The sequence below is a fragment of the Lepisosteus platostomus genome, chromosome 20, assembly GCF_059453375.1.
Source record: "Lepisosteus platostomus isolate fLepPlt1 chromosome 20, fLepPlt1.hap1, whole genome shotgun sequence".
NCBI classification, from domain to species: domain Eukaryota; kingdom Metazoa; phylum Chordata; class Actinopteri; order Semionotiformes; family Lepisosteidae; genus Lepisosteus; species Lepisosteus platostomus.
In genome coordinates, this window is record NC_142630.1 from 5,298,852 (window position 1) to 5,311,023 (window position 12,172).

General features: G+C 43.5%; 1 protein-coding gene across 1 annotated transcript in view; it reads right to left on the reverse strand.

The window, feature by feature from the left end:
* Positions 1 to 482: 482 nt before the first annotated feature.
* The window catches only part of sntb2 (syntrophin, beta 2), a 52,818-nt gene continuing 41,128 nt past the window's right edge, over positions 483 to 12,172 (reverse strand). The window contains exons 6-7 of the mRNA XM_088614248.1: positions 9,322 to 9,512; positions 483 to 9,041 (exon numbers count right to left, since the gene is read on the reverse strand). Of these exons, the coding sequence (XP_088470374.1) occupies positions 8,949 to 9,041; positions 9,322 to 9,512 (284 nt within the window). The 3' untranslated portion in view covers positions 483 to 8,948. The remainder of the gene's footprint in view (positions 9,042 to 9,321; positions 9,513 to 12,172) is intronic.

The following is a 12,172-nucleotide window of genomic DNA, read 5'->3' on the forward strand; positions in this document are numbered from 1 at the left end:
AAGGGTAACGAGAAGCCGTGTCATGCCAGTGTGTATTATGATGAGTTCCAAGCCTTATCGCCACACTAAAGCAGTTTCACAAGGAAAAATGCACCAGTTTGTTGTCAGCGCTCAAATATCTGCGTCTGCTCAGCTGCTGGGCAATGGGCTATACGGTAGAAGTGCTTCTCACTGGTCCCGGTGGCTTGTTTCCTGTCGCTTAATCTTCTGAACTGCTGGGCGGTGGTGGCAGTCTTGTTCAGGGATGTGGGATTCAAGCCCAACAACTCCCCGAGCAGGAAAAGATGGACCTCTTTCTAATCCCTTACTCGTTTTTCCATGCAAGAGTACTTTGGCACACCAGCTCATCTCGGTCACTCCAAACTGTAGCTCCGCTAAAGGTCTCTCAGGTTGACCAGATGTTCAGGTTGAAGCTGGTGCTCAAGATCAGTTGTAAAGGACTGGACAACAGGAGTAGGAACACAATGACCAAATTAAACAAGTAAAAGTATATTGTTTTATTTATATAAGGTATTTACAATTTTAGAATATTACATATATATATTTAGGGTTGAGGCATTGTAGTCATATACACCATCCTATTAAATGGATACACAATTCTCTTTAGTTTCTCATACTTGCTGTGCAAGTGATTGGTAATAATGGAAGCTGTCATGCATATCAAACTTTGGTACATAAAGCCTTTAAAAAACACTATTCTCTAACAAAAGGAAACTGCAAATATATAAGAAAGAAGAAATATAAAAATAGAGGTCAGGACAAATATGTTGTTTAATCTATACACAATTTCTGATGAGACTGATCAGATGAGACTTTGAATACATTCACAAGAACCTGCTCAGCTGGTGGAGCCAAGGCAGCACTCGAGTCGGAAAAAAATGACCACATACACTTGAGATCTCTTGCTTTATGAGAGGCAACGATGGCGATAGTCTCTTGTATAGGCCAGGGTGATGCACAACACGGAAATGTCATGAAAGGAGCTTATAATGTATCCCGGGCAAAGGAGAACAATATTCCAGTGCTGCCTGCTGATACAGACAATGGAATGCTTTTCTGGAAATAAAACACCTTAAAAGAAGAATAATGGTTATAAAAGAGCCATTGAAATTATTTAAGCAAATGTTTTAAATACGTCAGTACTAAGCCATATACTTCTTTTACCTCTTATTATACATGTGTACGAGCTGCAGGTTCTGTAATATCATTCCGCATTACTCTAGTCAGTGTCACATTTGTACGTGGTAAGGAATACTGAATTCTCATATTCAGGACACAGTCACAGGAACGTGGCCCAAAAGCAATTTCTGACATACTAAGATTATTAACCGTACTAGGAGCCAAAAAGGTCTGGTTTATTCCCAGTGAACTTTGGCCACTGTTTCACAACTGGCAGATCCCTTCCTTTTGTAAAAGAAGGCTTGAACTCCATTAGCTCTGTGTGAACTCGTGCAACCAGCAAGACTGATCATTTTACAACCTCACATGATTTGGAAGCTTAAATGCTTAGGGATTACTGTGAATGTCCTGTAGGACCTCTACACGGATTGCACAGTGAAGATCCTCCGGGAAGAAAGGTTTAGTGAAAGAGCTGTGCGCAGTGCCTACTGGAATCCTGCACGATGATTTTTTTTGGAAGAATCATCTAGGGGGTTTTGTGGAGACTGATAAAGCTATGGAGCATGCAACTACAACATACAGTATGCATTCTTTTTTTAAAAAAGCAGCCACATTTAGACAAATGTATCAAGCATTGAAGTTAAAACACGGATTATGTAGTTTACATTTATTGTCTGTCACGCTGCTCTGTGGCTTCTTTCCTCTGAACTACATAAACTGAAATGAAAACCTTCAGTCTTTTTCCTACACACATCTTGAACGAAATCATTTAATGTAATGCAATTGGAAAACTATGCTTTATGCAGAATATAAAACCTGATTATGTAACGTAGCACCTTCGAAATGGTATTTTCCACAACTTCATATAAAAATGTTCAAATCTCTTTGATATTGCTACTAACAAAACAGCCTATAAAACTGTCTTGCTAATGTTTGTCCTGGAAAGCATTTTGGGTCAATTTTTGAAGAGCTGTACCTTCCAAACCCCATGGCTTTGCAAGACAACCACCGTGTCTGAACAGTTTTGAAGAGATGAATGGCTCTTCTTTCACATTCATACCAACTGCACTGAAACCGGCACCATGTGGACCCATGACCGAACACTGCCACTCCTGAACATGGCTACATTTCACAGTTTGCAAAGATATTTCATTCTTCCTTTATCTAGTCAACTATGTTTCCTTTAGATGAAAACAGGCGTAATCAGTTTCTGAGCAGGGGAGAAGGGAGTGCATTTCTCTTTTTTCCCCTCTTGTGGTGAATTCAGTTTCCAGAAAGTGAACTGAATGGTCACCCTACTGACATCCCAAGTGCATGAGAATATTCAAAATGTGCAGAAACTCCTGAATCAGAGCAAGATAGAGTTTTCAAACACTTCTGCTTCACCCCATCTGTCCTTACATTGCAGGACAATGTAATAAAATAAATCTCATGAGGCTCAAAATCACAAGTCAGGATGCCAACACTAGGTGGCAGTTTAACAGGCCACGTCTGCAGCCTTATTCAAACTTTGTTCCGATTTTAATATCAGCGAGCATCTTTGAAATGCACAGCACTGTTGAATCAGGAGTAACATGGCTCTCTGCTACTCCTTTACTCTCAAGTTATACAACTTTCTAGCTCATGTTCTACACACATTATGCAGTTTACTGTAGATTAGACTGTCTCTCATTTGACAAATGGTTTACAGTTCTAGTGCACATTAAAAGAGCTTCAGCACCTCAAGGACAAATCTGCAGCGCCTTGTAATCTTATCGGAGTGCTGTAGCTGTGACTTGCTGGAGTCCTGCCATTTATGTTTGAAAACTGCTGGCATTTCCTTGGAAAATCATTTCTCCTCCTCTTATGGATGTTTTCCAAAAAAAAAACAATTTTTGTAATTCACCATCTTGGTGCTAAATAAAAAAGTAATTTCAGCCATCAGCTATAAAAAAAACAGAAGCATTAATTCACTGTAACATTGCAAAATGGACACTTTCATTTGAGCAATCTGAACAAAAAGCCATAAATATGAGGTGGTCAGGATGTACTGACCAGTGAAATGGGCTTGTATATGGACTCCTTGTAGGGTTACAGTGACTTTAAGAGGAAGCAGAACTTAATATGTTACTTTTCCTATCATCTCTTCGTACGAGAGATACACAATCAGTGAACACACACGGCATTCACGAGTCGCAAGACTGCATTGTCCATTATTATGTGCTTTGAGTTGAGCATTTTTCCATTCCATTCAAAGACTGTTTGCTCGCCGGCGCCACCGTACCCAGCCTGCAGTCCGCATGTTTACCTGAAGTGGCACAAAAGCAGTGCCAGGTGGCAGCACAGGAAAAACAGGCCCCTTCTCACCCCTCTTTGCAGGGGAGAGAGAGGACAGAGGTGCATACTGGGCAGGGGTCCTGGAGCTAGGACCACATGGGTGGGTTGAAGAAGAAGCGGTAACTGTCTCTTAAGCAGTATGAAAAGGAAATATCACTTTCCCCCAATTATTGCCCATAACGCACTGAAGGATAACAGGATGCAGAGAAAGCCGATACAGTGTGCGATCTTTAATAGCTAAGTGGGTTTTATCCTCTGCACTGCTCTGTCTCCATTTCACCAAGGGGTGAAAGGGATCGGAGTGGGGGAGGGTGTTTGAACATGTCTTGGCTCTGTTCTCCAGGTTGGCAGTTCTGTACAGGACAAGCTTTAACAGTCTGTTGTAATATCATAGGCCCAAGTCTACTTGCCACTATACTGCTATAGCTACAGTACTTTGACTGACATTGCAGCAAGGTTTTACTAAACAGCTTGTGACTAGCTGAACAATGAGGGGATATGTACCCACCATCCATCCATTCTCAATGTGTTGGGGCTGGTGGGGGGTCATGAGCAGCAGAACTGTGTTCCAATAAGATGATTATTAAAACTGACAACAGGAAGCCGATGAACGCAACACCATGCTTAGAAAAAGCTGAGCAAGCCTTACGGTGCATTTAAGGAAAATCCTATGAATTACTGCTAGAAGAAAACTGTCCCAGCAGTGAAGGAGCATGCAAAGATGGCTTGCAATGCTACAGAAAAAAGTTGGATGCTGCCAATATGCAGCACGTGCATATCGCTACCACATAGTTCCTAATTTCCATCTGGGGAGGCTCAAATGATGATCTGCGTCTCTCCCCCACTAGAGATAAGTGGGTAGAGGGTTTGAGCGGGAATCACGTCATCAGCTGTGACCAGGGTTCTCCAAACAGCAGCACCCAGTTGACTAAGTGTTGCCGTAGGATTAGATCAGGGCTGGATTAGTTGACCTGGTCTGTCTTGGTTCTCCAGTTTGCAGTGGTGTCAGTGAAAGACACGCCTCTCCTCCAATCAGGGCTGTGTTAACTGTGATGTGTTAAAAGCTGAGTGGCCGTAAAGGGGGTGGGGTCGAGGGGTATGCCAACACTTCCTCATCCTCCCACTTGTAGGGTCACAGGGATCAGACCAGCCAGCAGAGATGCGAAAAAATGAAATAGACAATCGACTATTCCATAACCTGTAGGTATAACAAAGGTAAGATTCTAACTTTTAAAAAATCCTTCACGAGACCAGAATAAAAAACAGCCTTGACACGGTTATACTTCAGAGGTGGCTGGTTGGTACTTCCTGTAAATGACAATGCCAGGGGTTTGTAAAAGCACTGAAATGGTATTTAGACTAGACAATTGAACAGGACGACTACCACAGTTTCTTGCTTTTAGTGCAAATAAAAATCCAGCTAACTTTAAACAAAAAGCCATTGCTTAAAAGTTTGTCCATATCTTTGTCACAGATTTGCATCTTTGACAAAAATGGATGAAATCAGTAAAACGGGCAGTAAATTTTCATCCGGGGGAGAAAAGCTTTATAATTCGCCTGTACATGATAAACAAGGCTTAGCTTTTCAGTTCTAGATTTAGTGGGCTATCCCGAAGTGTGCAGCTATACGATACACAGTAAACTTCCAAACTGTTCATGAAACAATGCTACCAGCTTCAGTAAAGCTACTGAGGACACAAAACAAATGTTTCAGGTCAACCTATACTGTAATACTCCACTGCAGTCGTCATTATAGTTTACACTTCTGTAAAGCCCACCTGGGAATCAATGCTCAGGGCTGACTGCTGGAATCGCATTTTTATCCACTGAATTTCCAAATTTGAGTGAACAGTGGAACGTGATCATTTTAAAACAAGCAAAACAATAACAGCAAAGGAGACTGATTATTCAAAGGTGATGGCCACTTGTAAAAATGGGATAAATTTCACCAGCATTTCCTTTAACAAGAAATAAAGGCACGTTTGGCAGTACTAATCAGATCTGTTTAAAGAGTCAAAACAGAAGAGTTTGCGAGTATCCTGTGTCTTCTGCACGTTGGGTTCCTTCCTGTGCAGCAGCTGTTTCTTTCTAGAGCTCTTCAAAATGTGCTGAGTTGGCCTGAATGCAGAGCCTTGACCTTCTGCCCTCCAGCCTCCACAGTCAAACCACGGCCTCCTTCTGCAAACGCACCCCACTGCCCAGTGGGAATATCTCTGTTGTGCTGAAGTACGGATATTTCCGTGACAGTGTGCTCCAGTAGGACAGGTCCTCCGGTTCTAAAAGGCAGGGGCCATGCCAGTCTTCAACTGCACTGATCTTCCCTTTTCTCTCCTTGTCCCAAAATGAAATCAGCTGGATGATTTTTTTTAAATACTCGATAGCAGGTTTCTCCTCATTTCCATGGGACTGCCTGTCCAAGATCGGAGAACGTGCACAACAAGGAGCTGACTGAAGTGGGAGAAGCTTTTAGAATTCCCCTGGTGGTTTGATCTGTGTCGAAATGATTCCTTTTTTGTTAGGGCTCTCTGAGTGCTGTCGCTGATTCAGTATCCAGTCTTCAGGATTGCCGTCTTCTGGATTCAGATAAAGGGAGAAAAACATTCTGCAGTTTTGGCCCAAAAAAGGCCAAATAGCTCTGCTAACAGCTCTGTTTCTGTTGAATCCATCTCCAAAAAATTGATTTACTGAGGCTTTTAAGCATGAAACAGCCTCTAAATCTGGATATTCCTGCAGTGTAGGTACATCTTCAAAGCTAAAATGTTCCAATTAAGGTACATAACAAGGGCGACATGACAGAACAATTTCAAAAGGCTGCAGCTCTTCATTGGCACACACAGTACTGACCTAAAAATGACTGTTTTTCAAAAACTGCTTGCTTCCATTTTTAAATTAAAGCTGAATGCCTTACACTTTGGACTCCCAGGATACTAAACTATTCTGCACAAACTGGAGGCCCTCAAGAGGATTTCCAAGCACAGCTGCTTCAGCCGAATCTGAAACTTTGTTGACAAATTAAACACGGGATAAATGCTCACTATTTCACCAAAGAGGCTTGGAAAACAAGCAGCAAACTAACCATTGTTTTACAAAATGTCATTGTATCTATACATTTATTTTTAAATGCATGTTTAAAATATATAATTTAATATAAGGGTTAACAATTCTCATCATGCCTTGGGATCTTTAATGGCCTTATTTCCCCAAAATTATTTCATCATACACACAGAAGAAGGGATTGTTATTTCCTTTTTAAACCTCTTGGTTAACAAAAGAAAATGTCTGCTAGCTGTGATGCTCTGAATGATGGCCTAACTGCTTGTATTGTATCTGAGGAACAGGATAGGTATTCCTTCGATTAAAAGTAAGCTGTGTTTGAGTGTGATACTTAGTAAAGTATCAGTTTAGTTACAGGAATGAAAGCCATACAATCTAAGTCAAACCATATTTTCGGTGGGGAAAACCATTTTTTAAAAGAAAAACACTCTGATAAAATAAAAATATGCAAGCCAAGAAAGTTCTGTTCCGAGATACTTATGTGCCTCTATATTTGGTATAAAATAATTATCTTATATCACTATGAAGGTTATAATACTGTAAGTATGAATTAAATAATTAATAAATGCACACTCTACAAGTACTGTTAAATGTGTTGAAATGCAAGGGTGTCTTGACCTGCTCTGCCTCTATTGATACTGCTTTGTTCAGACTTGAGCATATGATTGAGGTGCTACTCTCGGGGGATTTTCACAGACTCTCGTCATCCTTTATCAGAACGTTACTTCTACTGGGCAGGAGGAGTCAAAGTAGAGAGAAGCCCATCCTGGAGCCTAGAGCACATGACTGCTCATCCTCTTGAGCAGAAAATCAGTCCATCGCAGGGCCTCTTGGATTGGCCAGTCAAAGCAAGCCAGCATGTCTTTGCATAGTGGGAGATATCTGGTGTCAAACAAAACCATTTCATAATAATTATATGCCTTCAAATTAAAGGTAGGGAGAGCACATTGGTCCCCATATCCCATGATGCTCTGAGAGAAGCAAAAGTGTCACTTGAGCCCTCTGGTTTAGCCACAGTGTTGCAGCTTTAATACTAATTGCAAAATGAAAAGACCATTATATCAACAGTAAATGGCCAAAAACTCCTGTTGCAGTTTAAGGTCCCACCGGTCATTCTCAAGGGAAATTAAGTGGTTGTCATATGTGGCAGAAGCGTCTCATTGTTAAGCTCAGGTACTAGGGGTTCCCAGGTGTGGAAACTGCTGGTAAACTGCAGGGACATGCTCACACAGTGCAGGCAATTTTTTTAACGTTTCTGCCAGCCACACAGAATAGTTAGCGCTGCAGCCACAAGTTCAAGCTGTGCTATGAAGCGGCAGGAGCAGAAACTAGCAGCTGCGTGTGAGGCCTCTCCTCGATTGCTGTGCATGTGCCACCACTATGGCAATCATTTTCACAAGACAAGCCTTAAAAACACAGCTCAACACAAGACGCTTGACAAAAGAACTGGCAGAAGTGAGAAGTGGTTTTTAGACACGCAGAATACTTGAGAGCCTTTTCTTATCCTCTCTAAAGCGCTCCTGTGTGCACCTCTGTGGGTATGCCCTGTGATGCACAGGCTCCAAGTTGTCATGACGCTTACTAGCAATACAGCTTTCCTGTAACAGACGGATAAATAATTGCCGTAATGCCATGCTATGCATAGCACGTATTGCTCACTTTAGTGAAGGTGCAGCACACGTGGACTTCTTCCTGTTTCAGGGTAACTCAACTTCTGTTGGGGATTTGGGGTGCCTTATGGCCCCCTTTATGAAAGTGGATACTGTTGTTCCTATATGGAGATAAGCACACAGAGAGGAATGTACATGGGCGGAGCGGTGGCTCTGTGACTCAGGCTCTGCTCCTGTGGCTGGAAGGTTGCCAGTTCATATCCCGCGTCCGGAAGAGGAATCCTACTCCGTTGGGCCCCTGAGCAAGGCCCTTAACCCCAGCTGCTCCAGGGGCGCCGTATAAATGGCTGACCCTGCGCTCTGACCCCCAGCTTCTCTCCCTGTCTGTGTGTCTCATGGAGAGCAAGCTGGGGTCTGCGAAAAGAAATTCCTCATACAAGAAATTATATATGGCCAATAAAGTGATCTGATCCCTTATCTTAAAAACTAGGCAGAAATAACTCTGTGGAGCACCCAGGTGCTCAGCTGGAATGAAGACCAGCGGGCGGCGTGGCCTGGAGCCCCCTCGGGCGGGGTCACGGCGGGCGTGTTGGTTTTGGCGGGACGCCGCGGTGAGCCAGCGGGACTGTGGGACAGCAGTGGGCGAGAAGAAGGAGCTGGCCCTGGCACGGCGTCTTGTTGAATGGCGGGGCTCCCCCGCGCTCTCCAGCCCCCGGGGAATCGCCTCTCTCTCTCTGCGGACACAGCGGCCGAGGCGCGGCGCTGCGCGTTGTCGGAGAGCGGGAGCGGAGAGGACAAAAAACGGAATCCCGCCGCCTTCTCCCTTCCGGGTGGAGCCGCTACCCCCGGTCACGCCAGCAGTCCCATGCGCGTCACTTTGGCCGACAGGAAAGAATGCAGAACAAAGACAACTGGTTTGGGGCCAGAATGAAGATCCAGCACCTGGAAGGAGGACAGAAATAATCAGATTTTTTTTTTTAAAGAACGGACAGGCTTTCATCTTTACAGGCCGGAAAAAAAAGAGATGCAGGTGCCGCTGGGTTCTGGGCTCGATTCGGACCTTGAATGCCTGTGTGGGTGGAGTCTGCATGTTCTCCAAGGAGTGACTTAGTGTGAACATCCTTTGTTACCCTGATGCTAGCAAACAAGGACAGAGACGAGGAAGGACGAATGTCGGTTGCTATTGCTCGTGCTCAGATTGGCAGAAGAAGGCGAGACCCACCATCTCTCCTTCTGGTCCTCCGAAGTCCAGGAAGAGGCTCCTGATCCCATCGTCCCCGGACATCTTGAGCTTTTCGAAGGGATAGCGGTACAGGACAGTGGTGCTCCCCAGACCGGCCCCTTCCCTGGTGATGGTGAATCCATTCTCGTAATGGATCGAGAGCCGGACATCTTGTCCGTTCAGCGTGCAAGCTGTGGACAAACAGAGGCGAGTTTTCAGGAACAACTGAAGTCCTGTTCCTTGTGAAAACTACAGCCAGTTACAATACAACAACAACTACATAAAAGACTGTACATTAGCAAAGTAATGTCTCCTGACGACACCAAAATAATATGCTGGGGCTAAAAGATTTGTTTGCTTGACCCTGTCATGTTGCCCGAGTTGTCCCACAAGGTCACTGGGGAGGGTGAGGTGGGAAGAGAACTGCTGAATCTTTAGTAGGTTAAGGCAGAAAACAAAGTGCCAATTATAGTCAAAATAAGAGTGCAATACACTTTATATGGGTCACTTAATTAGTCCGTTCTGAAGCTAAGGCAAGACATCTGCAATAAAATATGAATGAGTTCCAGTCCTAAAATGGCTCGGCTGTTAATGCTTTGAAATATTTATTGTGTTTTTACAAATGCTGCCCTGGGGTGGGGTGGAGGGGGTGGGGGGCGGTTTCTGCAACACTTAAAAGAACCAAGCGTGACTGAAACACCGCAGTACGCCGTTCCTGAGGTTAGGAAAGGCACGTCGAGGGCAGTGGCAGGTCACTTTGTTCCCTCTTTGAATAATGCTGGCAGGAGAAGAATACTAATTTAAGGGTAACAATAAAACCATTGAAATAAGCTTCCTATGTACAGTATGTTTTTGTCTCAAGAGTGAAACATTAAGAATTTAATGTGAAAAGCCACAGGCAAACACACTGTGTCCTGAGTTTGGAAATGGGCAGGGGAGTCAGAACAACAGCACCACAAGCACAACAAAGCTCAAAATTTGTTTTTTTCTGAGGCAAGAACAGTTTCAACAATTCAAATGAAAGATACACGTCTTTATGTTTTGTCTGTACTGTCCATTGGTTGAGCCAGAATAGAGGTTGTCGTTCAAAGCCACATTCTGTCCTGCTCAAAACAGTTTAGAAATCCTCCCAAAAAAAAAAATCACACTCGGACCACAAAGGAGCATTTTTGGAAAAGCACCAAGTGTGGCCTGCGTTATGCTTTGTTGCAAAAACGATGTGTTGGAAGTCAGAAATTCTGAACAAATTATTAACAAAATGATTGTCTATATAACTGTATAGAATAATATACAATTAACTGTCTCATTACTGGAGAAGAAAGTAAGTGAGAAAGGCACTAAAGCTCTTAAGCAGTGAGTGGATTACCACCTGAGTAAGCGGGAAAGTGACAGCTGACAAATGACAGTAAAAATCACTTGTGTGATCTCTAAGCCTCAGGACAGCAAATAGTAAAGCTCTAATCTAGTCTGCCTTACTTAGGGATTTCCAAGCTGCTTGGAAGAGTTGCAGTGGTCTTGCAGAGTAATTATTACTCACAACCGAACCCTTCCTTAGGGTCAAACTGAGAGGACCAGCTGGAGTCTCTGCACATTCACTCACTGTCCATTGGAGGAGAGGTCTCTCTCTCACGGACAGCACCACATGGCTGCAAGACCCCAGGAGGCCACAGGGGGGCGCTGTGTCGCCGAGAGCCCACAGAGACCTGACTAATCCTACCCTGACCTCGCTGGTACCCAGCTAAGGGTGCGGCAATCACAGTCAGACAGTGACATGACCCACAATCGAACCCAGGATCACAGCTCCAGCTGTGCTCAACCAAGCGTCTGCAGCCAGCTGTTTTACCTGAATTGTGCTGTAATTTTATGGCACAGAATAAGTACGAAAATGTTCATTAGACTTGTGCTAAGAACTTCCTCCCATTCACAACAAGCCACAGCTGTGAATGTGTCCTGAGATTTAGAAAGACCCTCCCCCACACTTCTGCAAACTAGGCTGTATTGATCCTTGTGAGGATGAGAGCTAATCTGCTGCCCCTGTAGATTTGCTTCCGATCAGCCCAGGGAAGTTTTTTTCTCGGAATCAATCCATGAACAAAGCCCACTGATCAATCCTCACTCTTTCCAACGCCACCTTTCGTGACACACAGACGGCCTCAAATCATTTTAGGAAAAATTAAATGTAAAAGACATAAAACAAAAAAAGGTTGTGTCTTGGAAATGGAAAAAACCAAATGTACCAAGATTTATATATAAACACTACTATCTGTACAGTGGTTTTAATTCACTATAAAAAAAGTTCTTACACTAAATGCAGTAAGTCATAAAGTGTATGTTAAGCTTAGCTTAAAACTATCCACAGGAGGTTTTCATACACAAATTCAGGCAGGCCATTCCAACCGCCCGCGCTTTAACATTCACCAATGGAAGCTTTTTGTTTCTGAATGCTGATTCATTTTGCAATCGCAGATGCACCCGGATGGAGACCCCCCAGCTTGGAACCTTACACTCGGTTGAGCAAAAGTGATACCTACCTTACACAGAACTGCCAACAGGCGTCATCACTCAGAACGACCCCAAAGACCGAGCTTCAAGGCATAGGCACTACTTTACACAAAGGGTGGTGGGGGTCTGGAAATGGCTAGATGAGATCTTCATATAAATTACCTACTATCTACCAACTGATCTAGATGAGATGATTGGCCTGTCTGTTTTCATGTTTCCAGATTTAAACTGGTGGGGCTCTGTAGGACTACTTTTTCAGACCAAAATAGTTGATGTTTTATTCTTTGAGTAGCATTTCCTGAATTAGATTACTTATTCTGCACACACTCAAAATGGAACTTAAAACTTC